Below are 26,745 nucleotides of genomic sequence, written 5' to 3'. Positions count from 1 at the left end.
TGAGGCAGGTGTGTAGGGGAGACAGATGTGTGTGAAGGCAGGTGTAGGGTAGACAGGTGTGTGTGAGGCAGGTGTGTAGGGGAGACAGGTGTGTGTGAGGCAGGTGTATAGGGGAGACAGGTGTGTGTGAGGCAGGTGTGTAGAGTAGACAGCTGTCTGTGGCAGGTGTGTAGGGGAGACAGGTGTGTGTGAGGCAGGTGTGTAGGTAAGACAGGTGTGTGTGAAGGCAGGTATGTGTGAGGCAAGTGTGGGAGGGGTGGATGGATGTAAACACTAGTACAGTCCCAGCAGGAGTTGAGAGTTTAACAGGTGCTTGAGACAGAACCACTAGTAGATGGGAGTGGGGGATGAAGCATGTGATTCTAGGGTGTGGAGTGACCCAGACCCAGAGGGAGAGCTGGAGCTGGAGGCTGGGTGGGGGACCCAGTGAAGGCCTTTGACCTGAGGCTAATAGAATTTATCTAAGGGGGTGCAGCCAGGTGGAAGGCACTGCTCAGCCTGGAGCACCTAGGAAGTGGAACACAGGAGGTGACTTGGAGCTTGTGGGGGGTGGTGGCTGCCAAGCAGGGTGAATGAGACTGGAAAGCAGAGAGGCAGGTAGCTGCCCTGCAGGTCTGTGGGGTCCCGCACTGACATCCTCTCCCACTGCAGCCGAGAAGGTGAGCTCTCTGGGTAAGGACTGGCACAAGTTCTGCCTCAAGTGTGAGCGCTGCAACAAGACGCTGACTCCCGGGGGCCACGCTGAGGTGAGTCCCCTGCTTCCGTGTGGATGTGGGAGGGCACAGGCGGGCGGGCGGGCTGGCTGGCGTCTCTGGGCCACATTCCAGGGTGTCCCTCACCCCGCTCCTCTGCCTAGCACGATGGGAAGCCGTTTTGCCACAAGCCCTGCTATGCCACGTTGTTCGGACCAAAAGGTGAGCAGGGGCCCCGTGCCAAAGTGGAGGCCACCTGGCTCCTCAGGCCAGCACTGGGGTGCGCCTGGGTTTCTGGGCAGGTGGGGAGGCTTCCCTGGAAGGCTGGGGGTCCCCAGGGTTGTGGAGCCTCTTTTCCCCTAGGCCCACTTGGGGCCCTCTCCGGCAGCCCTCCCACCCTCTGAAGCCCTACGCCTCCCAAGCTTCCCTCAGGAATGGTCCCAGGGAACTTCCTGGAGGGCGGTGGGAGGTGGGCTGGGGGAGCCTTTTCAAGTGTGAGGGCTGCAAGTGGGCGAGGCCACCGGCCACCCACCCGAAGTGCCTGCCATCTCCAGGAGTGAATATCGGGGGTGCTGGTTCCTATATCTATGAGAAGCCCCTGGCGGAGGGGCCACAAGTGACCGGCCCCATCGAGGTCCCGGTTGCCCGAGCAGAGGAGCGTAAGGCGAGTGGCCCCCCTAAGGGGCCCAGCAAAGGTGAGCTGGGCTCTGGGGCTGGGACGAGGAGTCAGCAACCTCTGGCCGGCAGTGACCTATCCCCATCTCCTAGCCTCTAGCATCACCACGTTCACCGGGGAGCCCAACATGTGCCCTCGCTGCAACAAGAGGGTCTACTTTGGTGAGTGACTGTTCAGCCCAGGCCCCGGGAGCCTCTCCTGGGGGCTTGGCGTCACCATTCTCCCTTATTCCAGCCGAGAAGGTGACATCTCTGGGTAAGGACTGGCACCGGCCTTGCCTGCGCTGTGAGCGCTGTGGGAAGACGCTGACTCCAGGCGGGCACGCGGAGGTGAGGAGTGCGAAAAAGGCGGGAGCTGGGAAGACCTGAGGTGCGGCAGCAGGGCCCAGGAAGGGAGAACAGGGGTGCGGTGGGGGTTGGGATGGGGGGTTGCTGGGGCACTGAATGCGCCGAGACAGGTGCTGCCCCCTGGCGGCGAGGGCAGAGGCCGCACTCAGGCGCCCCTCAGAGGACAGAGACCTGGACGCCTTGGGAGTCCGCGGCCCCCTCCCCCCTCAATTCCCTGTTTGCCCCCACCCAGCACGATGGCCAGCCGTACTGCCACAAGCCCTGCTATGGAATACTCTTCGGACCCAAGGGTGAGTACTGTGGGTGGGGCGCCTCTCCCTTGCAGGGCTCTGGCTGTTCCCTAGACATGGCTTGTCTCTCTCTGCAGGTGTGAACACCGGGGCGGTGGGCAGCTACATCTATGACAAGGATCCTGAAGGCAAAGTCCAGCCCTAGGCTGTAGCTCCTTCCGTGGTCGAAGGGCCTTCTGCCTCTTGCCAGACCCTGCCCTGTGCCTGGTGGCTGCCTCAGCGTCCTGCCTACAAGCCCTGCCAGAGTCAGAGGAGGGGCAGTGGCAAGGGCTAATGCCCACCTATGTGTCTGGGGGTGCCTGCTACCCTCTGGCTTCCTCTGAAGGTCCCCATCACCCCCTTTTGTGTCTGTGTGCTCCATATACACGTGTCCTTGTGTGCCTCCGAACCCCAGGGGCACTCTATGTGTCTCCCTTCCAGCATTTCTGTGTGTCCCTGGGTGTCCTGTGTCCTTGTGTGCCCTGTGGGTCTCTGAGGTGGCTGTCGTGCTCCCCCTCTCCTGCTGCCCCAGGCCCTCCTGCCAGTGTTATTTATGCCCCCTTGCCAGTGATGGCCACGCCTCTCACATTGTCTCCCAGGTGGAGTGTGTCCCTGCTCAGGGCCTTCTGCCTGGCTCCCACACTGCCTTGCAAGCTCTCCCTGCCACCACATGTGGTTCACTTCCCTGCTGAGATTTTGCTGTCAATAAAAGGTTTGAGGATCATAGGACAAGCACCGTCTCTGGCTGTGGATGGATGCGACTCCAGGACAATGTTTCTGTGTTCAGGCCGGCTTCTGGTGGGATGGGTCGTGCTCTCAAAGGTGATGGTGGGGCAGTAGGATCCCAGCATGGCTCTGGCAGAGCATGGAAGGACCTGGAGAGGAAGAACTTGGTCCCTGGTTGGGGCAGTAGTGCCCACATAGACATGGGGTCTGGATGAAGGTGAGAGGTGGGGCTGTTTGAGAACAGGAGCCCTGAGTTAATCTGGGGTCTCCCTGGGGGAGGGTGGTATGTGCTGGGCTGAACCTTGTTCCCTGAAAGTGCCAACAGTAGTTTGGCAGGTGTGGAGCCAGAAGCTACCCGGGTCCATCCGGAACCAAGAGGAGTGGGAGGGGTCAGCTTTGAGAGTAAGCAGATGGATACCTAGTGGAGGGCATGGGGACAGGGGACCAGAAGTGGACTCCTATGCAGAGGATGGGGAGCTGATCAAGGGACTGCAATGGGCTGGCAGCTGAGGCCTGGGCTGGGAAGTGCAGAAAGGCATGGAGTGCTCAGGGCAGGTCCTGGATGGGTTCAGAGTAGCTGCTTCCAGCTTCGCTCCACAGGGAGATGGACAGGCCTCAGGATGGTTGGGGCCCCCCAACCTGCCCTCACCTAAGTGCTCAGGGGCAGAATGAAGATGAAGGCATGGGGGCTGGAGTCTTTTCTTGCCCAGGCTTTGGCTATGAAAACCTTGTGACTGAGTTTAGTGATGACACAGTCACCCTGGTTCCTCAAGTAGTCCAGACTTCATCCTTTCAACCAGATCCCTTGGCTGTGGCAAGAGCCCCCTCCTCTCTGTCCCTTTTTTGTTGGCCTCTCTTGGGGTGCCCACTAGAGGGCGCGCCAGCCCCTCTACTCTGGCATACTGTGGCAGAAATCTGTGGCCCTGGCTTGGCGTCTGTAGTTCAGTGGTTAGGATTGGAGCCCGGCCCGGGCCTGCTAAATAACAATGACAACTGCAACTAAAAAATAGCTGGGTATTGTGGCGGGTGCCTGTAGTCCCAGCTACGTGGGAGGCTGAGGCAAGAGAATCTCTTAAGCCCAAGAGTTTGGGGTTGCTGTGAGCTGTGATGCAATAACACTCTACCGAGGGAGACATAGTGAGACTCTGTCTCAAAAAAACAACCAAAAACTGTGACCCTGCCTGGACCCCTAGCCTCAGCACTACACTGCAGATGATCACGCCCTGCCTGTTCTCAGTTCCCTAGACATGGCACAATCTCCCTGCCACTCCCCATCTACCCTTCAGTCCAGGGGCCCAGACAGAGGAGCCTGGACTTGAGCCCATTGTCCTGTGGGCAGCCATCCATGTCCCAGTAGGGGGGTGGGGTGGAGAATTGAGCTGGCTCTGGTATCTGGCAATGCCACAGCTCCCCTCTGTCTGGCAAGCTGAGCCAGGCACTGTCTCCTCCCACCTGGAATGTGGCCTGAATGTGTGGGGCCTGTGGCAAGCAGGGACCTGGGGCAGGTGGGGGTGTCCACAGCCCCAGGCAGAGGGGAGGTCCAGTAAGGTAGGATGCTCTGTTTAGAGGAGAGGTTGGGATGGCCTCCTCTCCTGTAAGACCAAGGGTTCCTGGTTGGGGGGCCATTTGAGGAGAACTCATGCTTCTCCAGCCCGCCCTCGCCTAGGCGCCCAGTGTCACATGGGAAATTCCTGCTCTCTGCTAGAGGGGCTGAAAGGGCACAGCTAGGTCCCCTCCTCCCTCGGGAACCTCCAGTGGAAACTATGTCTGGAGGAGACATAGTAGGCAGCCTGCCCTGCCCGAAGCCTAATTGAGGGTGGGCTGTGGTGGGGAGGCCTCTTTGTGTGTAAGAAACCCTGCCTGGGGGATGGCAGGTTAGGGGATGAGGTGGTCAGGGGTCTTCTCAAGGGGAGATCAGTCCCTGGCCCTGGCAGGGTGCAGTGCCCTGCCCCAGGTCTGGCCTTGGTAGGACCCACCCCATTTCCTGCTGGCAGGCATTGGAGGATGAAGCACTGCCTGCAATGTTTGTTTCCAAGATGTTGTCATGGAAACTGGGCGGTTGCTACTACTGTTTGTCTCAATGTTGTCTCTGGGCAGCACCAGTGGGGGTGGCCGGGTGGTGCCATGGTACTGCCAGTGCGCCCTCGTTGGCACCAGCTCCAGGAAGCTTCTCCTCCACCCTTGAGCCAGGGGCTTCTCAGGGTGCCCATAGCCCCAACACCCCTAAAGATGGAGGGGAGTCAGGAATGGACACCTTTGTCCCTGGCCATGCCGCCTTCTCCATCCCTCCCAAATGGAGAAGGTTCTACCTTACCCTTCACCTTCTGACCCATGCTCAGTGGGTGAGGTGGCCCTGAAATGCCATCTGACTACCTCACTTCCCCTTTAGAACCTCTGGGAACTCAGTCTAGGGACCCATAGTCGGTCCTTGTTACCCAGCTTGAGCCTAGCCACACTTTGCAAGCCAATCTCAGCAGAGGGGAATGTGCTCCTTCCTGTCCTGCTTCCCCATCCCACTGGCCAGTCTTCTTATGCCTCCTGGCCAGGTTCCTCTTAGGCCCCCACCTCTGACTTGAACTGAGGGGTGGGCTTGCTGCATCCCCGAAGACATCTCCATGGCTCAGCTCCCTGTGTCCCCACTTCCCCAAGTCCCAGATACTCTCCAGTGGTTCTCAATCTTCCTAATGCCATAACCCTTTAATACAGTTCCCCATGTTGTGGTGACCCCAAACCATAAAATTATTTTTGCTACGAGTCTAGCCCATGCCCTAGAGCCCCAGACCCCCTAGCACCTTCCCTTCAGGCCCTGCCCTGTCTCACCTGGCCCAGTGACCCCCAGCATCAGCTCTGGATGTCTCACCTCACTCGAGCTAGCTTCCCAGAGGCTCTACAGGACTTGGGGATATGTCTCCTTCCTGCCTCTGGGTCCAACTCACTGATTAGTGTCCCTCACTGTTGAGGGCCAGGCATAGACCAGGATTAGCCAGATTCCAGGATGGTAAGTGTGGGCAGCAATATTTCCCAGGGCCTGGCTGGGGTAAGGTCAGGGCCTCAGCTGCTGGGCTGGCAGGCTGAGATTCCAGGTGCTTCTGCTTGGGCTTTGGCTCCAGGACTCAGAGGCACTGGGCCCAGCCTCAAGGGAGGGGAGGAAAGGCAGGTGTACCCTATTCAGCCATATTGTGTACCCCAGACAGAGGTGCACCATTGTTGGGGGCAGGGCTGGCTGAAGGTGGCTTCCCTGGTCCTCTGTCCTCCATATCCAGGCTGCTTCTGGGAGAGGAGGAATCAGCAGCTCTCCCACCTAGGCTTTGTGTGAGGCCAGAGGATAAAGGAAAGCCTGTCTGTATCCAGCCTCCCAACTCAGGGCTGCCCTGGGGCCAGTCCTTAGGCCAGACAAGGGCGTCCCAGGAGGCTAACTGCTGAAAATAGACCCTGAGAACTAACTGGTGAGTGTTGTGACTCATCCAGGCAGAGGGGGTGGATGCTAGGGAGGTCCTAGCTGGGCGTGGCAGGCAGGGTGTTTTTCCTGGAGCCTGTGTTGGCAGTGCAGTGCACCTGGATGTGAACAGCACAAGACAGGCCCAGCTGGCCTGCAGCTCTCAGGGGGGAACATCCTCTCACCTGTCTTTGTGTGCAGCCACCGCCTGCACACACTGAGAGAGGCTGAGTTGCACTCCATGAAGTGCAGAACCTTCCAGGTCAGGATGACAGGGCCAACCATGCCTCTCTGGTTAGTCAGGCCCCTGGATCCCAAAATATTTTTCATATATGTATATATATATATATATTTTTTTTTTTTTTTTTGAGATAGAGTCTGAAACTGTCACCCTGTAGAGTGTGGTGGCATCACAGCTCACAACAACTTCCAACTCTTGGGCTTAAGCGATTCTCTTGCCTCAGCCTCCCAAGTAGTGGGGACTATAGGTGCTTACCACAATGCCCAGCTATTTTTTGGTTGTAGTTGTCCTTGTTGTTTGGCGGGCCAGGGCTGGATTCAAACCCTCCAGCTCCGGTTTATGTGGCTGATGCCCTAGCCGCTTGAGCTACAGGAGCAGAGCCTGGATCCCAAAATAGACTTTCTCTCGGCAAAGCAGGAGCAGGCTGATGGGGCAGGGATGAGTGCTGTTGCCTCACTACCCCCAGGTCTCAGGTGCCTAAGGTGTCTTCATGCTGTCTGGGCAGGGTGGAAAGTTCTGGGCAGAGGCAGTCTGGGGCAGCAGCTGGGAGTTCAGTTTCTTGTCCTGACCCATACTCTGTCCTCTGTATGTTCACATGACAAATGCTATCAGCATGCCAGCAGAAGGGTGAGAGGTAGAGGGGCCAGGATTCAGCTGGCCCAGTGGTTCTGAGTCAGGGTGCCATGGGTCAGGAGCAGGCCAGGGGGCTGATGGAAGCAGAGGCCTTGCAGCTAGTGGCTGTTGGAGTCTCAGAGGCATTGCTGGGTGGGGCAGCCTGGGCTGGAATCTGGGTGGAGGAGGCAGCTGGGGCTGTAGGTGATGAGGGGTCCCTATTCCCACAGGCAGGACTGATGGGAAACACAGAAGAAAAGGAGTTTGAGGGACAGATCAGTCTGTGGCTCAAGTTTGGGGACAGTTTCAGGGATTGGGTATGTGTTTGTGTCCATGAGTGTGTCTGAGCTGAGTTTCTGGAAAACCATGAGTACCAACACAGAAGGCCCAGCCTCATGCTCAAGGCATCCTCCCCACCTCCGCTCTATGACCATGGCAACAGAACATAACAACAGAGAAGGCCAGGAAGGGACTCATCACCCAGATTATGGGGGGGCGCTCCCTGCTGGGCAGGAAGGGTTGGAATCTGGGTGTGGGGGAGGGGCCAGCCCTGGAGTGGGGCAGATAAAATGGAGGACTGAGACTGGCCATGCTGGGATGGACACACACCCATACAGGCATGCCTGTGGGTACACATGTGTCTGGTCACCCACCTTTGCAGCCTGGAGCACTATCCTGCTGTGCTGGGTGCCTCACAGCTTCTGTGCTATCCCAGCTTCTCCAAACAGCAAAGTAGTGTGTGCTGTGTGTGCAGCCTGACCCAGGGACCTGCAGCAGGAGAGACCATCCCACTTCCTGAGACCCCCCGCTCCCCCCCACAGTTGACCAGTGTCTTTGCTGAGCCAGTTCTCCTACCTTCCCTGCCTGGTGCCTGGTACCTCTTCTCCTCCTTCTTTTAATGTCTGGCTGCAGTGTGGTGTGCAGAGCATTAGGATGAAAGAGAGAACAAGGGGGAGAGGAGAGGGAGAGGCAGGTACTCAGGGCCAGAGATGAAGAAAGTCAGAACCTCCCTCCTGTTCCCACTGGCCTGGCCCAGGCCAAGAAGTAGAGACTCATGCAAGTAAATTTATGGAGCTAGTTGGAATGGTGACCTCAACTCGAGGAACCACACCCTGGACTCCTTGTGCTGGGTGGAGCCAGCAGGCAGGCTCAGATCTGAGTTTTTAAGGCTAACCAGGCTGGACACTAGGGGTCTCAAGGCTGCAGGACTGGAGTGCACCCCTACTATGGAAGCCCGGCTGCTGGGGGGTGCAGAACTCGGGGGAGGGCTCCAATGGGACCCTGCAGAATGTCGTCACAGACCCCAGGACTTGCAGAGGCCCACTGGGGGTGGAACTGTGGCCTCAAAGAGAGAATCCTAAGGAGGAAGGTAGTGGTTGGAGAGAGGTGGGGTGCAGGATGTGGTCTTGGGCTAGATGTGTGGCCTCTGTGCCAGACACAAGTGCCTCACTCACCCTACAGCCCTCGAGCTCCCACCTTCACCCGAAGCTGAGGCCTAGTCTAGACAGTTGGGGCAGGGGTCTTGAAATGGAGGCACCCACTGCTTCCCTTCCTCTTCAGTGGAGCCCTCTGGGGAGATGGGCTTCAGGGAAGGTGAGGTTGGGATCACAAGTGCGGTCAGGCCTGTGTGCCTGCCAGGGGAGACTGGGGGTTCCTGGGGCCACTGGGGAGGGTGGTGTCCAGCACCTTTTGCAGTCATGGGAACTGGACAGGCCCAGAGGTGACCAGTTTTGTTTTTTTAGATAGGAGTGTGGAGGAGATATGAGGACTCAGGTAACAGGGTGGCTGAAGGGAGGAAGGATGGACAGGGAGAAAAGGCAGCAGGGCCACGTGCTGGGAGCTGAAGGGCCTACAAGAGACAAGGAGGGTGGACGGTCCTGGCTGACTGCGACCAGGACCACAGGAGGGTACACAGAGTATGGTTAAGTGACTGGTGGTGCCAGCCCCTCCCCGAGGTTCCAGGAGTCCTGGCTGGTGCTCAGGATGGAGGGGCGACTCCACAGCTGGAGCGCTGGCTCATCAACTCTCTTGAACTTCGTAGAGGGGAGGGGTTGGACGTTCTCCTCCTGGCACCTAACCTGGGCGGCAGACTTGGACCGCTCCGGCCCTCTCGGGCGCTTCTCTCAGAGATAAGGATAGATTCCTTCTCTGGAAGAAGGAAGTTGGAGATGGCCTGGGTGTGGCCACACCCTGCCTGGGGCCTGTAGCTGAACGGTCCCCAATCTTAGATCCCCCTGCCTTGGAGTCTCCTCTTCCGAATTCCTCGGGGATGTTCCCACTGCGGTCCGCTAGACTTCTTAGCCATTGGTGGGGTGGGAGGACGTCTCGCGGGAATGAAGGGACTGGGGTGGGGCAGGCCTCCTGGCCGAAAGTGGGCTGGAATGCCGCAGTGGGTTCCTGGGGAAAGGGACTACCAGGCAACTGTCCTCAACCCTCTATCTTGGCGAGGGGAGGGTCAAAATGTGTGAGCACACTAATTTGCATCTATTTGCATTTTAGAGGTGCTGCAGCCTGTCCTAGGCTCCAGATTAGGGGACTCAGGCAGGTGCATACAGGATGGGGCTGGGAATGGAGCGCCCCTTCCTGCTCCTGGGGATCCCTCCCACCTACCCCGGAGGCTTCAGAGCCTTGGGAGAGGGGCGGGGCTTGAGCTGGGCGCAAGCGTCCTCCCCTCCCCTCCCCCCAGTGAATTCCATAAATCCCCTGTGACCCCTACGGCCTCTGCTAGGTCCTCAGCTAGGCTTGGGTCCGGCGGGGAGGCAGAGATGGACCAGATGACCTTTCTCAGTCTGTCAGCCTAGAGCTGATGCCACCAGGTTCCAACTCTGATTCCGGAGATTGGGCGTGAGAGGCGGAGTCTCAAAGGGGCGGGGTCCCGCGGTCACTGAAAGACTCCGACCCAGCTGGATCCACCCAGTCTCTCATTGACTGCCGGTTCCCGCCCTGTCACAGACGCCTGCTCCAGACCCGGTGCCGCCATGCCCAAGTGTCCTAAGTGCGACAAGGAGGTGTACTTTGGTGAGTGCGCCCTCCTCCAGCCCACGCCCTGTCCGGGCACTGTGCGGCCCTACGCGGAAGCAGGACCTAGGAGTGGACAGGGCTGGGGCCCGCTTTGGTGGACTCGAGGAGCTGGGGGACTCCTGGGGACCTCCTTGGAACAGACTCTTCAGCCTTGCCCGCTGGTGCCTGGGTGTGAGGGGGAAGATACCGAGCATGGGAGGGTCCCGCTATCCTGCCAATTTGCGCTCTGTGATCCGGCTTTTCTGTTTCTGAGTCTACCCGCCTCTGGGTCTAGCAGTCTGGGATTCCGGTTTCTGGGTCCCGCTGTCTCTCCTGCCTCCTCTTGGGCGCACCCTGGGCGGGGAACCCGCGGGGTATGAAGAAACGTGAAGCTGGGGCCGCCTCTCTCAGCGCTAAGTAGAAACACACGGAAACCGACGCCCGCGGCGCGATCGCGACGCGGTAGAGCCCGGGCGCCCGACTTCCTGTCCCGGGCGCTCACCCAGAGGCCCGCCCACGGGAGGAGAGGGAGGCAGTGGGAAGTAACCCCAGTCCCGGACTGGAGGTCCCATCCCAGTCACCCAGGTAGAAGCCAAATGGCATAATCCCTGCAGCCTAGCCCCAGGCCCTGCTGACCCACACCCCTCACCTCTGGCCCTCGAGGACCCTCTCTCCACCAGCACCCCATAAGTCCTCAGGGATACTGCCCAGGGCCTGCACCTGTTACTACTGCAAGGGCCAGCAACCCCTGCAATTTATCTGCAGGATTGGCCTGTGGGGTCTGGAGGTGCCCCCCCCCAGCACTGGGGTGAACTGAGACCTTAGGGTGTGGCAGGAGGGCGCGGGTGGGTGTGTACTCTGAGTCCCCAGAGCATTGTCTCATGGAAAGCCTGTCTGTACCTCTGCAGCTGAGCGGGTGACCTCTCTGGGCAAGGACTGGCACCGGCCCTGCCTCAAGTGTGAGAAATGTGGAAAGACATTGACCTCTGGGGGTCATTCCGAGGTAAGTGGGAGCCCAGGGTGGTGGTAGGGGCAGAGGGGTGATGGTACCCCTCATGGGTTTTTTCTCTGCAGCATGAAGGCAAGCCTTATTGCAACCACCCTTGCTACTCTTCCATGTTCGGGCCCAAAGGTATTGCTTCCTGTGATCTTCCCCTCCCCACACTTCACCCCACTCTTTTCTCTAACCCATTGATTGTTTTCTCATTTTTTCTGCAGGCTTTGGGCGGGGTGGAGCTGAAAGTCACACTTTCAAGTAAACCCAGGTATAACCCTACTCCCCCTACACTGCCCAGCTGGTCTGCCCTTTGGGTGGGTACACCCTCCCCCCATCCCCAAGTGGTCTGATTGCTTCTGGGGACTGGAAGGAGCAGGCGTTTGCTGGGCTGACACATCTGTTTTCACACCTCTGTGTACAGGTTGTGGAGACCCTGTCCCCTGCCGCCTGCAGGGCCATTGTTCAGTCAGATGCCAGGCCTCACCGTGGACACCCAGGGTTTTCTTGTACCCCTTGCGCCTTCAATAAACTTATAACACTTGGAAAAGCAGTGTGTGTGCTTATGTGTCTGCATGTGTGTGGTGTGTACCCATGTGTCCTTGGGGAGGGCCAGAAGGGCTGCAGCGGAGGCGGGAGTGTGGGCCTCAGAGCCCTTCTGGGCACCTCACAGGCCAGAGTACCCACTGCAGAGTGAGAGCCCAGGCCACCCTGGACAGCTGTCACTTTGCTATGTGCCTTGGTGCTCTGATCCTACTTTTGCAACTCCCAGGCCCACAGAGATGCCCTGAGTCCTGGTGGTTCTGGGATGGTGCAAGGAGAGGCTTTGCAAGAGCTGTGGCCAAAGGGTCAGTGGGACCCTGAGGCCTAAGGGTGGGTAGGGTTGGGAGGAGGATGAATCAGCTGCAGCTCCCTGGCTGAGAAGCACTGGGGCGGCTGTGATGGCGAGTCCTTCCCACTTCCTGCTGCCCCACCCATCTGGTTTCTGCAGACTACTTAGACCCTGACCCAGAAGCCACCACCCCTTATCAGTGCTTGTTTGTCCCTCACCCTGTGCCTAGGAACTTAACACATTGTGGTGCTCTAATAGGGAACTTTTGTTGTGGCTGTGCACAGCGGCTGGGGGCCTTCTGAAATCTGGATTGTTAACTTAGACAGCTACTGCTGATTGGGCTCCACTGGGGCCTTCCCCAACCCTTGCCACTTCACAGACCTTAAGACCCAGACAGGAGGAACCCTCTAAGTCTGCCTGTGACCTTGGCCTCTTGCCTTAGGGCTTTAGTGGGGTGCTGCAGGCATGAATCAGGCAGATGGTCAAGAATGGCCTTTAGGGCAAGGTGTGTGTTTGGTTCATTTATGGAATTCCAAGAAATAGGAGACAGGGATTTTCCTGATGGATGGGGTGGGGCTCTCCTCAGTCCTCCCTGTGGAGAAGTAGCCTGTGGGGCTGGGAGGACTTGGAGCTGAGTCCTTGGAGCTTCATCAACATCTAGTCCACCTCGGCGAGGGGGCAGAGCTGAGCCAGGCAGCAGAGCAGCCCCTGTCCTTGGGTAGCTCACTGTCCAGGTTGTGCACAACTTAAGGTGAACTACCAGAGAGCAGAAACCTGCAGGAAGAGTGGAGGACAGCTCGACTTCAGGTGGGGGGCAGGGGAAGCACCCAAGGCACAAGGCAGAGTAGCTGCAAAGACCCTAAAAGGAAAGAGATCCTTGGGCTCAAGAAACCCAGGGGATTGGGAACCAGCGTGGGCAGGGTAGGGAATGTGGCTTTATCCTGAAGATTGCAGGGCTTATGAAGGGTGGCTAGAAAGGCATCTGGGCTGCAGTGTGAAGAGCGGAAGTTTGTGGGAGTCCCAGCCCCGCTGAGGGTGGACGCTGGAGGGGAGCACGCCCGTGGGCGCGAGGAGAGTGCCTAGGAGCTGAGTGGGGTTGGGCGGCAGCCCAGGCAGGGGCCCAGGAGGACCGCGAGGAAGAGGCCGAGGGATGGGTACAGAAGGAGGCAGGGTCCGCGCGGGGTGAGGTGGGGACAGCGCGGTGGGTGGGAACAGGTCCCTCGTCTGCACGTCCTAGGCCACAGCCTAGGCTGGGCTGCACCACTGGGTCGGGCGCACGGAGTTCTATCCTTCCCCATCTGCGTCCTATCCTGCCGGCCACCTGCCTCACGAGCCTCACCGCCTCTGGACGATCGAACTTGGCACGGCGGAAGATCTCAGGGCTCAGCCCAGCAGGCAGCCACCGACTGAGCGCGGCGATGACCTCGGGCAGGGTCCCTGACCCACCCTTGGCCGCAGGGGCCACCAGCCGCCGCCTCCCCATCCTGCCCGCGCGTAGCTCACTGTCCAGTGAGCTGGTCCCTCTTCGCCTCTTCTCCGTAACCCACCGAAGTGTAATTTATCCATCACAGAGGGCACCTGTTACTGACCAATGGCGTAAGGGAAGATCAGAGATGCCCCGCGGTAGCACCACCCAGCCGCGAGCCTCCCACCCCCACTGTGATGCCGCGGCCCAGGACGGCAGCCACCTGCGTGTGGACTGTAATTTGCCATTACTTCGTGCGTGTTCACAGAAATGGCGCCACTAGCACGGTCCTTGGCGCCCTCCCCTTCACCCGGGAGCGCGACCGCGAGCCTCGCCAAACCGAACAGCCCTCGCGAGCTCTCAGTTCCGCGGGTCGGGCGCCGCCCAGCCTGCCCTGCATGTCTTAGAGAGCACAAGCCCAGAGGGCGGGCCGGCGTAGGCACTTGGCCGGACTCCGAGCTACGCTCCAAAGCCCCAGCTCCCCTCTACGGGCCAGGCCGACGGGGTTCGTTGACTGCAACGCCGCGGCCCTCCCCATCGAAGGCTCAGGGAGGCTGCAGCCTCAAGTGCGGGGCCCGGGCTGTCCGGGCGCAGCGGCTTCTAAGCGCCCCCTGGTGTCCCTTCCGGCCCTCCGCTGGACGCAGGCTTTGCCCGCTGGGGCGCCCTCAGGCGCACGCGCATGTGCAGCGCTCACTAGTGATTGCTAGGTTGCGTGAGGCGCTGATTGGTAGGTCAGGGTGCCAGGTGTTGCTAAGATTTGGCGGACTTGGTGGAGCTGACAACTCCAATGGTCCCAGCCTGGGTTCCGGAAGTGCGACCTCACCAGATATAATAGACTGTACTCAAGCTCCAGGTGTATCGCTCATTGGACGGGGCCGAGCGGCCGGTGATTGGTCGGTGAGCCCAGCCGGCGTGGTAATTGGTCGCTCGACTAGGCCCCGGCGGCAGCGCGCAATCTGAAGGAGTCTGGCGCGGTCAGGATGGGGAGGCGGCGGCGGCGGCTGGTGGGCCCTGCGGCCAAGGGCGGGTCAGGGACCCTGCCCGAGGTCATCGCCGCGCTCAGTCGGTCGCTGCCTGCTGGGCCGAGCCCTGAGATCTTCCGCCGTGCCAAGTTCGATCGTCCAGAGGCGGTGAGGCTCGTGAGGCAGGTGGCCGGCAGGATAGGACGCAGGGAGGCGGGCGGGCTAGGCTGACTGCCCGGTTTTAATTTTCTGCAGGCCCCCGCCCTGTGGCGGCTCCTTTTCCGTGTGCTCTCGCCGCTTTCCACAGACGCCTCTTCGGCCTCGCTGGCCCTGGGTAAGCCAGGACTCTGGCAATTTCTATCCCCACCCGTGAAGCACAGACCCTGCCCTCTTATGTAAAGCTCAGCTTGCTCAGGCCGGCTCTCCCTGGCAAATCCTACCACTGGTGGACTCCGGCCCCGCCCATGCCCTAAAGCCCGACTCTGATAAGCTCCGCCCTCCATGTTAAGCTCTCCTGGTAAGGCTCAGGCCCCGCCCACCAACGTAGCACTGTCTCCTCCCGCTCTTTCTGGTAAGACCAGCCCCGTCCACCCAGGTAGTTCTGGTCCCACGCCCCCCATAAAAGCTTTGCTCCTAGTTAGGCCCTGCCCCAGCTGAACCATATTATCCCCGCTTGAGGCTGGCCCCTGGCCGCCTTACGTGGTCTTAGTCCCCGCCCTCCTCTTGGCCCCTTCTGAGCCAGGCCTCTGCTTGGGGATCCAGGGAGGAGGTCTCTGAAGAGGTCCAAGTGGGCAGTCCTGCTGACTGGTGGTCTCCTACCCAGAGACCCAGGCCTGCTGGGTGAAGTCAGCGCTGTGCTCCCAGGGATATCCGAGGCTGGCGTTGGCACAACTCCCTGAGGACGGCTCCCGGGGCAGTCGGGAACTGCTGCTGGCCCTGTCCTGGCTCCTGGCCCGAGGTCCTCTGCCCGAGAAGCTGCTGGCCCAGGCCCACGTGCAAGTGGGTGACGAGATGCCTGTGTGTGAGGTGGGTGGAGGTGAGCGGGAGCAGGACCCATACCTGTCCTGATACCTGGGTTGTCCATGGTCTCAAGACATAGGGCCAGAGCAAGAGCAGGCCTGGGCCTCTCTGTATCTCTTGCTCTGTCCCTCAGGGCAGTCCTGTGAGGAGGTTACTTGCTGCCTTGCTGAGGACACGGAGGATGCCTCCACTGCTCTCCCATTCTGGCCCCTCCAGGCCAGGTTGGAGCATGGGAGCAGGGCCTGACCTTTGCCCTCTTTCCAGTGTGAGGCTCTGGCCAGCCCTGGTCCAGGGGCACCTCATGTACAAGCAGAGGATCCTGTGGACATCCGCTGTGTGCAGTGGCTGATGGGAAGACTACGGTTCCGGTGGCGATGCCTGGCTGCCAGTCAGCAGGAACAGTGCACCCTCCTGAGCAAGGTAGGGCTGGCTATCCTGTTGCTAAGGCTTCCATTTGCTTTTTTCTGTGCCTGGTTGGCTGGGGCTCAGGCTATTAGGTGGGCATGACCTGGCTGAGACTGGTGGGGCCTAGGTGCTGCCTTGGGTGGCCTGGAGCCTACACCCATGGCTCCTGGTGGTCCAGGTGGGGGCCCAGTGCTGGGGTAGGGAGCCAGTGGGTAGGCAGCATCTTGGCCCTGCAGCTAAGGCAGGAGCTGATGTCAGAGAGTTCAGGATTGCCCTTCTTATTCCCTGAAGTCACAAGAGGCCTTGAGACTTTATCACCAAGCAACAGGATAGGCTCTGAGGCATGGGGGAACTGCTGCCTTCTAGACACCCCCTTTTCCTCCACATCCTGGGTGTAGAACAATTTGGGTGATGGCAGCAGGCTCCCTCTTGTTCAGGGCTCTGCAGAAGATCTGTCACTCAGCCATTCTTTCCTGAGATCGCTCACTCTATCTTGCCTAACCTTGGCACCAGCCATTTACGCTGCTTGGGGATGTCCACCTGTGAACCTCTGGTGACAGAGAGCCCTCCCTCTCCCCTTACATTGAGAAAGTCACTTTGTGTCCCCATCATTGATCTTGCTGGACTGCTGTGTCTATCCAGAGGCCATTCCTCCCACCACATGGACCACTGAGGGCAGGACTGCACTGAGGGAGCTTGGCACTGGGTGGACAGGGAGGGTGGGGAGTAGAGATGCCCACTGCAGTCCTGTTGTTGCCTGGGGAATTAGGTGAACTGGGGAAGTTATGATGAGATAGCCAGGTATCCTTCCCTCTGCAGCGGTCCCCAGGATTGCTGGCAGCCTCTCTGAGCCCTGCTTCCTTGTCTGTAATGTGGCTTCAAAGGCTGACCTCACCCAACAGGTGCAGGCCCAAGGCTGAGAGGAGGTGCTTGAACCTGGGGTCTGTACTGTCTGTTTCAGATCCACTTGTACACCCGTGGTTGCCATAGTGACCGAAGCCTTGGCCATCTGTCTGTTGCTGAAATAGAGATGCTCAGGGACCCAGAGGTTGGCCAGCAGGTGAGGGCTGGGGAGTTGCTGGGGTAGATGCCACCTCTGTAGGGAGGGGCCTGTTGAGGGAGACCTGGGGCAGTTGTCAGGCTTTGAGCTGTGGGTGTTTCTGGGTGTCTGCCAAGCTCACCGTCATTGCTGGGGGTAATGTGACAGGTATGTCCTCTGGGCCTTTCCTGGCTTTATGGACTGTTGCCCTCCCTCCCCCCAGATTCTAGACTGGGTGGGTACTATGTATACATGTCCTCTGTGGCTGGGTACAGGCAGGGTCTAAAGAGCACAAGTGTTGGGTCCAGGCTAGACTGATAGCTGGCTGAGGTGAGGATTACTGGAATTAAAGACTCTGAGCTGATGGTGTTGGTGCCTCAAGCCCATGCAGGTGTCACTCAGTGTGGTGGGGACCACTGAGGGCAGGGGCTGGCCCAACACACAGCCCATGCTGGGCGAAGGGCTAGGCACAGGGTTATCTACAGGAGGGACAACCACCCTTCAGAGCCCGGGGCTAGGCCCACATAGAGCCCAGTGGGACAGGTCTGCCAGGGTAGAGAGAGCATATCTGGGGCTGCTGGGTACTGACCGGAAGTGTGTCAGGGTTGGCCTGGACTGGGTGTCTTCTCCTAGGTTGTCTGATTCCTCCCATCTCTGCTGTCCCCCCACCCTCTCTCTGCTAACCTTCCACCCCCATCCTTCTTTTCAGGGGCCTGCCATCCATCATCATTGGCTCCTTCCTCTGGGCTGGCTTTGACGTGAGGGATAGGGCAGGACTGTGGACCATTTTGAGTAGTAGGATGGCACTGCCCAGTGTTGGGCATGTCTGGCTGGGCAGGAGGGCTGCGGCTCAGGGTTGGTGGGACCCCTCCTCCCAGACCCAGCTCTCTTCTTTTTCTCTTCCCTCCCCAACCCCAGAGAAGGAGCCCTCTACTTTGACCCCTCTACTTTGTCCCAGGGCAGGTGGGACCAGCCGGCAGATGACCGGCCCCTGCTCCCCACTGTGTCAGTCATTTCCTGGGGCTTCCTTCCTGTGGCAAGTCTGGCCAGCAGATTCCAGTTCTGAAGCCTCATCCCCGGGGGATTTGGTGCCCTTGTTGTGGGCTCATGGTGCTTACTGGTGACCCACCTGGCCCTGGTACCACTTGGGCCTGCATATCTGGTTTCATTCTTTCTGGCCCCAGCCCATCAGGGCCTGGACTTGGCCTTGGAGGTGCTGAGGCAGCATTTGGGAGTCCCCATCTGCCCTTGGCTCTGTCCCTGTTTTAGAGGTGACTCAGCAAGGCCCAGGCTTCTAGCCTCTGGGACCCCTGGGTTGGACAAAGCAGTGGCTCCAGTTGGGTCCTGCCTGGTACTCCTCTGTGAGACCACCCTCTGTGGTGGGGGCCTGGCTTCTTCTGGTGAGGCTCCTTCTCCTGGAGGCTGGCATGTATTGGTGCTGCAGCACTTTGGATGGTGTGGCCTGGGGCCACGGGTCAGCTTCCTTCCAGGAGTGGGAGTTGGCTAAAGCCCGGACCTGGCCTACCAAAAGGGCCTGGACTCCTGGGCTGGGTCCCAGAAGCTTCTGGAAGATGTATAGCTGGTGTGTGAGCATCTGGGCATGCTGCTGGCTGGGGCAGCCTCCTGGGTTATTGTTGGAGCTGTGGACTTCTGTTTGCATCCTCCTGTGTCCTTGTTCTGCTCAGCCTTGAGGCGCAGTGGGAAGGGAGCCTGCTGCCCAACTGTGGTTTTCCTTCCAGTTGCTGTGGAGACTGCAGCATGAGAACACAGGACTGGAGGCTGCTCTGGAGTGGCGGCGCGGTGAGCTGGTCTTCTGGAGGTGGATGGTAAGGAAGCTGTTGCTCTCTTGCTTGTTACCCTTCTTGCTGTGACCACAGCAGCCCTATGGCTGTGGGCTTGGGAGGCTCAAGGGAGGCCAAAGTCTAGCATAGTGGAGCTGCATTTGCACCCAGGCCTGGCAGCTCCTTCTAGGACATCCTCCTGGGTTCTTAGGCTCAGATGTTGCTGGTCCTGGTCTGCTGATCTGGCCTTGTCAGGGGTCTGCAGCCTTTTAGGGTGTGGTCTTTGCACTTCCCTGGACGTTGTGCCTGCTGGCAGCTCTCTAGCCCCCTGGGGGACCTCAGGAGGTCACCACTGCCTCCTGGCCTCTGTGCTAATGTCCCCACTGGCTCAGGAGCCAGTGCTAGCGCATGCTCTCTCACTTGAATCTCACTCTGCAGGATACGGTTCTAACAGCCTGTCCCCTGGAGGCCCCAGCTGCAGCCGCACAGCCCACCTTTCTGCCCAGGATCCCTGAGTATGGGGTTGGCAAGTTGGAGCCCATAGCGCAGGAGCTGCGGGCGCTGCAAGAGGAGCTGTGCGAGGCTGCAGAGCACAGGCGAGTGGCCTGGGAGGCCAAGGTGAGCTGCCTAGGGCACGTCTTCCTGCGCCGTCTCCTCGTCAGACCACCCACTTTCAAGCCCTGCCCCTCACAAGACCACCTTTCCGCAGGCCCTGCCCCAACCCTCAGTGCCCTCTCAAAGTTCTGCCATGGCCACCTGCAAGCCCCGCCCCACTCCTCTTGGTCCTGCCCCCTCTGGGCCGCTGATAGCACCCTGCTTAGGTGACCACCCAAGATGGGATCCTCTCTCATCACCACATGCTGGCTCCGTGGCTCAGCGCATGTCACTCAGGTGCTGGCGGCCACCCCTCTACACCTTGCCCAGGGACTACAGCTGGACAGACCCAGCCCCAAACACCTGTGCCATCTCACCTGGGTTGTAGGGTCATGGCTGTAAACACAGCCATATTTGCTGCACTTATTATTTTTTTCTGAAGCATTTTAATGTAAATTGCAGGCATGTTTCCCTCTCAAAGGAGCAAAGGTGTTTCCCACTTTCCTGCAAAAAACCACCCTGCTGGTGAAGATAGCTGTCATCCCCTCCCTAGTGAATGTCCTCTGTGTCTCCCATATTCAGGTTGCAGAGTCTGGCTCTCTCCTGTTGGGTGGAGCTGGGGCACCCCTCCCTCCCCCATAGGAAGTGAAAACCTGAAGTGAGCCCAGAGGCCTCACACTTGTCTGTTGTCTGGGCTCAGGGCTGTGTCACCTTTTTGAGGATCATGAAAGTCCTTGTATCAATTAAAGGGACAATTCAGCAGAACCCCAGGGATTCTAGGTTGGTTCTCCAAGGACAACTGGAGTGCAGGCTCTTTGTGCTCCAGTGGTGTGGGCGGTGGGGGGGGGGGGCTTGAAAACCCCTATGAATGTTGCCCCTATTCCAGCAGGTCAGGTGCCCAAGGCAGCTCCCTCAGCCCTAGCTCATGCCTTCCACTCCTGGTGGGTAGTGGGAAGGGGGAAGCTGGTTTAGCAGAGTGGTGGTGGGGTAATGGGCTGAGTCCTGGCGTGGTGTGCGGGGTTGCAGTAGGTGTCCCTGAAGGGGTATAGGCTGGTGACCCTACTCTTATTGGAGGTCAGGGATGCTGCCTAGCTGTCTCTGCTGGAGACTCAGGTGCTCAGTGAGGCTGAGGCAAAGCCCAAGATGGGGTGCCTTTGGGCTGGCCCACTCTTTCCAGGGTCTGCCTCTGTGCCCAGAAAGTGTTGAGGGGGCTTGAGTATCATCCAGAGGGGCCAAGCTGCCTTTGGTTCATGAACTGCTGTATTTGCCTTCATGCAGGTGGGACGTCAGGTCCAGGGGCCTCGGTGGAGTGCTGCACGGCAGGCCCTGCAGACAGCCGTGGGGCAGGAGCTAGCAGCCCTGCAGTGGGCCTGGGAGCGAGACAGGGGCCCAGCTGAGCCTCATGGGCCCCATCGACTGGTGAGATGTGAGGAGGATGCACCTAGGGGCCAGCACGTGCGGGCAGCTGAGGTGATCCAGGCACTGAGGAGTCAGGAGGCCTGCCTGGAGGCAGCGCTGTGTCGATTGCAGGGACAGTGTCGGCAGGAGCTGGCCAAGCTGGTGGGAAGTTTGCCTGGCCTCATCTGGATTCCGCCATCTGGACACTAAGTTCTGCTGGGCACACTCTCCCTGTCAGCTGGTTTTGGAGGAGCAGATTCTAAGGCCAAGTGGCCCCAAGGACAGGGCAAACTTGGAGCCCAGCCCATGAGCTTACCCCAAGGCTGGGGCTCTTCTGACTTTGTCCAAAGCCCAGGCCCTAGGAAGCAGTACTGGGGCAGGCTGGGCTGTCCCCTGACGAGGTCATTACAGATCTGGAGGTGCTCAGACCTGCCCTTCCTGTACTGCCTTTTCAGGTTTTGCTATGTTGGGAAGAGGCCTGGGTGGGTGGTGAGGGCTAGACAGGGTGTGTTTCAGGGGACTCTGGGGGCCTTAGGCCCTGGGTGGCCCCCATGCCCCCTCCATCATGGCCTCTATTGCATGTCCTAGTTCCAGGCTGTGAGCACAGCCTCTCTCTCTTGTCTGGACTATGGATGTGCCTGGTATGTGTGCTGAAGGTGCTATGTGGGGGCCCTAGGGAGCTTGGCTCCATTCCTGGAGGTGGTGTGCTGGGTGAGAGGGAGGCCTCAGGCTGGACAGAGGAGCTTTGTTTAGGCTGCTCAGCTAGCCTGGCTCAGCCCTGACAAAGAGGCATCTGTGTTCAGGGGATGTGCCCCCCACCTGGCGGAAGGAGGCTTGGCCCCACAGTGCCCTCCCACCCCCACTGGTGGTCACAGTCAGCCCCTTGGTCAGGCCCTGCCCCCTCACCAAGCTCCCATCTTTCCAGGGCTGTTGAACTCTGACCTGATGCTGGCAGGCCATGGGGCCTGTTTGGGCCCCCTGTAGCCTCCTGCCAGCTCAGGACTGAGACTACATCCAGCCCCTGGGTACTCAGGGCCCCTCTGCCAGGACAGTCTCTTGGGGGGCTTTTCCTGCCTTTCTGGAAGTGTGTGCTAGAGCAACAGCTCACACCCAGGGCAGCAGCTTTGGTCTCTGCCAGTCTAGACTCCTTGGTCTCGGAAGTAGGAATAGCCAAGTGCCTCTGCTCTGCCCACTGGTCCCACGAGTGGGCCTCAGGAGCACCAGCTGGACCGAGAGTCCATGTCAGGAGCACATTCCAGGCCCTTTCATGGGGCTGCCTCCAGCAAGTCACTGTCCCCTGAATGCCACAGCACTCTAGTCCTTCTGCCCCCAGGCCTCCCTGAGGCCCCTGCCACTCCACTGCTGGCCTGAGACACAGGACCTTGGCCTCTGAAGGTCCCTCCGTCACCCATCCTCTGTTTGCTTTGTTTCCCTGTTTTTCACTTGTTTGTTTTTTGAGACAGAGTCTCATCTCACTCTGTCACCCAGGCTGGACTCGCACTCCTACCCTCTAGTGATCTATCCTCCTTGGCCTCCCAGAGTGACAGAACTGCAGGTGTACTAACATGCCTGGCATCAGCCATCCTCTTGATTGCCAGACAGGCCTCCTCTTATGCTGGAAACAAGTCTGTTTAATGTCCCCCTGCTTTCTGTGAACTGCAGGCATTCTTCCTCCTTGGGAACTTGATATTTAGAAACTCAAATGTGGGTGCAACATTGTGACCTGTGGATTCAATGAGATCCTAGTCCAGACCCCCCGTGTGCACCTGTGACAGCATGGCAATGAGGGGCCTCAGCCCTAGCCCAGCCCACATTCCTCGCCCTGTGTCCTGCCGGCCACCTCCAGGCTTTCCCGGGCTGTTGGCAGAGGTACTCTGGTCTCCATATGAGTGGATGCTTATGGTCAGCTCCTCCTCACAGCTGCCGCCCGACACCTGGCTGTCTTCCTCCTATCCTTTAGGAGCACATTGGATTCCACTGTCCCACTGTCCCTCACACCCCATGACTTTCCTATCTTAAGGTGATTGCAGCATTAGTTCCTTCTGTCACATGACATGACACCAGGGGGAGATCCTGCTCACCACCCAAGATGAGTGGTACAGCCTGAGGCTCTGGGCACACAAACTACAGGGGTTGCAGTGGTGCTATGCCTTGGGCAAACCAGCATCTGCATTGGGACAGTAAAGCCAGTTCCCCAAGAAGATAGAAAGGCTAACCCATCCTTTCAGGGAATAGCAGAGTATCAGGGAGTGCCTTCCTGAGGCCAGAATATGCTCACTCAAAAGTCTGATAAGTTTGACTCCATCAAAACTAGAAACTTAATGTTTATTGAAAGAATGTTTATTCTTATGCTGTTAAGAATACAAGCTGGGCATGGTGGCTCTTGTCTGTAATCCCAGCACTTTGGGAGGCTGAAGTGGGAGGATCACTTGAGTCCAGGAGTTTGAGACCAACCTGAGCAATATAGTAAGACTCCATCTCTACAAAGAAAAAGAATTTGCTGGGTGTGGTGGATGCCAATAGTCCTTACTCCTTGTGAGGCTGAGGCAAGAGGATTGATTGAGCCCAAGCATTTGAGACTGCAGTGAACTACCATGATGCCACTGCACTCCGGCCTGGGCAGCAGCAGGAGACCCTGTCTTAAAAAAGAAATGGAAAAGGAAAATAACAGCCAGAGTGGGGGACTGCATTTGCAACATTTATACCAAATAGGTATTGAGAAAATACACAGAATTATCTGTTATGAAAAAGATAAACAAGTGAAGGAGAAGGGCAGATGTGGCACAGAAGAGGAAGTGAGTCACTTTCACCGTCACCAGGGAGAAGCAAGCCATGGGAGGAGGGGGGGGTTCCTGTGGCATGTTGGGTGGGGGAGAGCCCCTGGCTCTGCTTGGCCTGTGGACTGGAGGGCACCTGGGCCTGCCTGGGACTTGTGCTGCATGGGCGTGCAGGAAGGACTGGAGATGGCCATAGTGTCCAGCCACAGGAGAGCGGGTGTATGTGCCACAGTGATTGTTACAGCAGTGTCCAATGTCACAGAAGACAACATGCAATGAGGCTGTTAGAAAGCAAAGCTGCCATAAATTAGGCAGTAACAGCAAGGGCGGAAGGACTGCGGGGGATGCACAGGGGTCCCAGGGGCTCCTGCTGTGGGTGGCTTTTTATGGGTGATAACTCGTTATGTCTGTTCTCTGGGTGTAACAAATATTACATTAAAAAGAAGAGCCAATTACGTGTGAGTGCCAGATGTGTCACCACATCTTGACCATTATGTTGCTCACAGTCCCCTTGTTTTGTCCAGTTCCAGCGTCTTGGTCCTCAGCCTCTTCTTACCCACCAGTTCACTGGTTGACCTAGGCTTAAGCAAGGCTGGCTGCAAGGCTGGGCAGGACAGGACCACACCCTCTGGGATCTCTGACAGCCACACCTCCCTGTGGATGTCAAGGAGTGTCCCAGTGTCCCTGCTGAAGTCCAGCCTTGGAGAGGAATGTTTTTAAGTGGTTGGCTCCTGCTCTTTCTGCAGCCCTGTCCATCCATGTCCTTGCGCAGGGTCGTACCTGGTAGCCACGATTTCTCACACTTGACCTTGCCCTGACCACTCAGCGTGGCTCACTGTTGTACCCCCACCCCCAGCTCCAGTGGGAGGGGGCCCTGTGCTAGGGCCACTGAACAGTGTTGGGAGCACTGGCAGCAACAGAGTGGGTGGTAGGGTGGGGCGGGGTTGGAGGGGGTCCTGGTGGCCAACAAAGGCAGTGTGGTTCAAGAGGAAGACCCTCAGGTGAGGTGCCAAAGTGGTGGCTGTGGGGAGCAAAAGTTCCTGCATCTGCCTGGGGCCAAGTGGGGGTGCGGGGGGGAGGGTGTGGGAGCTTCTCAGTCCCCTGGAAGGGTCTTGCCATGAAGAGCTAAGACCTGGGATGCTGACTGGCTGGAATTGGGGTGCAGTGTCCTACAACCAGGGTCTGCATATTTGTCTTAAGGGGCCCTGGTTTGTTTTAGGGAGGGTGAGACAGGTGGGAAAGAGTGAGGAAGAAGCTTGTTTTAGCCACAGATTACCCGAGGCAGCTGCCCCAGGGCGGGCAGCAAGAGCACTCATTGGAAAGGAAGCCGGAGGGTGTGCTGGGGACTGGTGTGCGGATCCTGGAGGGCCGGAACCCGCAGGGCTGCCCCAGCATGACGTCCGGTCAGACGGCTGCAGTGACGCAGGAGCAGTGACTGCCCTACAGTCTGGGAGGAGAGAGGGCCAGGCCAGGCTGAATGAGGGGTGACACTTCACATTACCCCTAAGAAGTGGGCTGGCAGCTTGGTGAGCAGGAGCTGGAGAGGGGACCTGCGGACATCCCTCAGTTAACCAAAGGGCCTGGGCATCCTCCTAAGGGTGTGGCCGCTTACGTTTCGAACAAAGGAGGCAGAGCTGATGAACGCCTGGACAGCACTGGCCGCCCCCTGCTGCCTTTCTGACAGCATTGAGTTGTTAAAGGGATATGGGACAGGCTGTGGAACGCTGGGGTCCCCGGACCACGCCTGCAGGAAGAGACCAGGAGGCGGGTGCCTTGGCGGGCGCTCTGAGCAGAGACTCAGCCGAGGAGTTCTGAGCAGAGGGCGGAAAGAGCTGGTTGGTGTCTTCCCTGAGCACCGTCCCTACCCCAGCCTCCAAGCCACAGATGAGAACCTACTCCTGCACCACCTGGCCAAGTCACCACCTCGCATGTCTCTTTTCTGCAGTGATGGAGACAGTTATACAGCACCCAGACCCCTGGAGCGTGAGCCTGTTCAGGGACTGCCCCCTGGAGCATGGCAGCCACAGCTTGCCCCTTCCTCAAGCTGATTTTCTGGGTCTGTTTGTGCATCCCTGACCCAGACTTTCCTGAACTCTCTTAGCGTCTCAGCAATTTTTGGCCGGGGCTGGGTTTGAACCCGCTCCCTCTGACATATGGGGCCGGAGTTTTACTCCTTTGAGCCACAGGCACTGCCCCAGTCTCAGCAATTTTTTCATGGCACTCCTTGGTCAAATGAAATACATAAAAATTCTGTTTATTAGGGCCAAGCAGCTTAAGTGCTTATGTCCTGACAACTTAGTAGCACTTTTGGGGGGGAAATCCCCTTAATTTAATTACTAAATAACTGCAATTACTTACTAATAGGATGTCTGGGTCTGTTAGTCCCTGCGCACCTCTGTAAACCTTATCCATTGGACGCTGTCACCTGAATTTCCTGATGCACAATCATTTTTGCTGGGTATTTGCAATTACCATAAATTCAGCTTTGCAAAGAGAAATCTTTGAAAGAAAAGGGCAACCCAATGTTGAAACTCTAAGGTTTCTTGAATTGTTCATGAGATATCTGACATATTGGTGTCCATGTGTTTCTCTCAAAACTTTAAAATACCTTGTAGCACCCCCTGAAAATTCACTATGGCACCCTGGGGTGTCTCAGCACACAGTAGGAACTGTGGTCCTACTATAATAATAGTAGGTTATTATTATAATAATAATGCAGGTCATCGTGTTTTCTATTTCTTTCCACTTAGTGTTATGTTTTATTTATTTATTTATTTTTATTTTTTGCAGTTTTTGGCTGGGGCTGGTCTTGAACCGCCATCTCTGGCATATGGGGTCAGTGTCCTACTCCTTTGAGCCCTTTTTATTTATTTATTTATTTATTTATTTTTGTCTTTATGGCCCTATGGGTAGAGTGCTGCAGCATCACACACCTCACAGCAACCTCCAACTCCTGGGCTTAGGTGATTCTCTTACCTCAGACTCCCAAATAGCTGGGACTACACATGCCCGCCACAATGCCTGGTTATTTTTTGATTGCAATTTGGCTGGGGCCGTGTTTGAACCCACCACCCTCGGTATATGGGGCCAGCGCCCTACCCACTGAGCCACAGGCACCACCCTTAGAGTTATGGGGTTTTTTTTGTTTTGAGACAGAGCCTCAAGCTGTACCCCTGGGTAGAGTGCCATGGCATTACAGCTCACAGCAATCTCTAACTCCTGTGCTCAAGCGAGTCTCCTGCCTCAGCCTCCCAAGTAGCTGGGACCACAGGTGCCCACCACAACACCCCGCTATTTTTTGGTTGCAGCTGTCATTGTTGTTTGGCGGCCTGGGCTGGATTCAAACCCACCACCTTAGGCGTATGTGGCTGGCGCCTTAGCCACTTGAGCCATAGGCGCTGCCCTTAGTCTTATGTTTTAAAGCTCCATCCTATTAGCTTTGTGTGGACCTACTCACTGCTTTTTTTTTTTTTTTTTTT

General features: G+C 58.0%; 3 protein-coding genes across 10 annotated transcripts in view; all 3 read left to right on the top strand.

Moving 5' to 3' along the window:
* Positions 1 to 2,716, top strand: part of CRIP2 (cysteine rich protein 2) — a 6,217-nt gene extending 3,501 nt beyond the window's left edge. For 2 of the 7 annotated variants that reach the window (XM_012813604.2, XM_012813605.2), the window contains exons 2-9: positions 57 to 120; positions 231 to 746; positions 857 to 914; positions 1,247 to 1,387; positions 1,461 to 1,529; positions 1,603 to 1,697; positions 1,948 to 2,005; positions 2,083 to 2,716. In XM_012813604.2, coding sequence (XP_012669058.1) covers positions 573 to 746; positions 857 to 914; positions 1,247 to 1,387; positions 1,461 to 1,529; positions 1,603 to 1,697; positions 1,948 to 2,005; positions 2,083 to 2,150 — 663 coding nt within the window. In that variant the 5' untranslated portion in view covers positions 57 to 120; positions 231 to 572 and the 3' untranslated portion in view covers positions 2,151 to 2,716. Of the gene's footprint in view, positions 1 to 41; positions 121 to 230; positions 747 to 856; positions 915 to 1,246; positions 1,388 to 1,460; positions 1,530 to 1,602; positions 1,698 to 1,947; positions 2,006 to 2,082 lie in introns of those variants that run through there. The other 5 variants (XM_003803160.3, XM_012813612.2, XM_012813606.2 and 2 more) reach the window with 4 other exon arrangements.
* A 7,149-nt stretch (positions 2,717 to 9,865) lies between these two features.
* Positions 9,866 to 11,546, top strand: CRIP1 (cysteine rich protein 1). Its single transcript, XM_003803159.3, has 5 exons — positions 9,866 to 10,017; positions 10,908 to 11,002; positions 11,074 to 11,131; positions 11,218 to 11,264; positions 11,418 to 11,546. The coding sequence occupies exons 1-4, from the start codon at positions 9,978 to 9,980 to the stop codon at positions 11,256 to 11,258; spliced, it is 234 nt and encodes a 77-aa protein (XP_003803207.1). The 5' UTR covers positions 9,866 to 9,977; the 3' UTR covers positions 11,259 to 11,264; positions 11,418 to 11,546.
* A 2,724-nt stretch (positions 11,547 to 14,270) lies between these two features.
* On the top strand, positions 14,271 to 21,032 carry TEDC1 (tubulin epsilon and delta complex 1). 2 transcript variants are annotated; one of them, XM_003803173.3, is made up of 8 exons: positions 14,271 to 14,420; positions 14,508 to 14,586; positions 15,076 to 15,278; positions 15,537 to 15,692; positions 16,639 to 16,737; positions 18,456 to 18,542; positions 18,936 to 19,133; positions 20,388 to 21,032. In XM_003803173.3, exons 1-8 carry the CDS (start codon positions 14,271 to 14,273, stop codon positions 20,697 to 20,699), a joined length of 1,284 nt encoding a protein of 427 aa, XP_003803221.1. In that variant the 3' UTR covers positions 20,700 to 21,032. The 2 variants fall into 2 exon arrangements, with proteins under 2 accessions (XP_003803221.1, XP_012669052.1); XM_012813598.2 differs by lacking the exon at positions 16,639 to 16,737.
* The last annotated feature ends 5,713 nt before the right edge of the window (positions 21,033 to 26,745 follow it).

Source organism: Otolemur garnettii, unplaced genomic scaffold, assembly GCF_000181295.1.
Source record: "Otolemur garnettii isolate 467f Iridium unplaced genomic scaffold, OtoGar3 scaffold00283, whole genome shotgun sequence".
Taxonomy (NCBI): domain Eukaryota; kingdom Metazoa; phylum Chordata; class Mammalia; order Primates; family Galagidae; genus Otolemur; species Otolemur garnettii.
This window is presented reverse-complemented; position numbering and strand designations above follow the sequence as displayed.

Bases quoted from the DNA above. Each gene is read 5' to 3' on its own strand.
- CRIP1 (XM_003803159.3), top strand. From the start codon at position 9,978: ATGCCCAAGTGTCCTAAGTGCGACAAGGAGGTGTACTTTG. The intron at 10,018-10,907 runs GTGAGTGCGCCC...GTACCTCTGCAG, and splicing joins CGACAAGGAGGTGTACTTTG to CTGAGCGGGTGACCTCTCTG. The intron at 11,003-11,073 runs GTAAGTGGGAGC...TTTTCTCTGCAG, and splicing joins CCTCTGGGGGTCATTCCGAG to CATGAAGGCAAGCCTTATTG.
- TEDC1 (XM_003803173.3), top strand. From the start codon at position 14,271: ATGGGGAGGCGGCGGCGGCGGCTGGTGGGCCCTGCGGCCAAGGGCGGG. The intron at 16,738-18,455 runs GTGAGGGCTGGG...TTTTCCTTCCAG, and splicing joins ACCCAGAGGTTGGCCAGCAG to TTGCTGTGGAGACTGCAGCA. The intron at 19,134-20,387 runs GTCTTCCTGCGC...CGTCAGGTCCAG, and splicing joins AGGTGAGCTGCCTAGGGCAC to GGGCCTCGGTGGAGTGCTGC.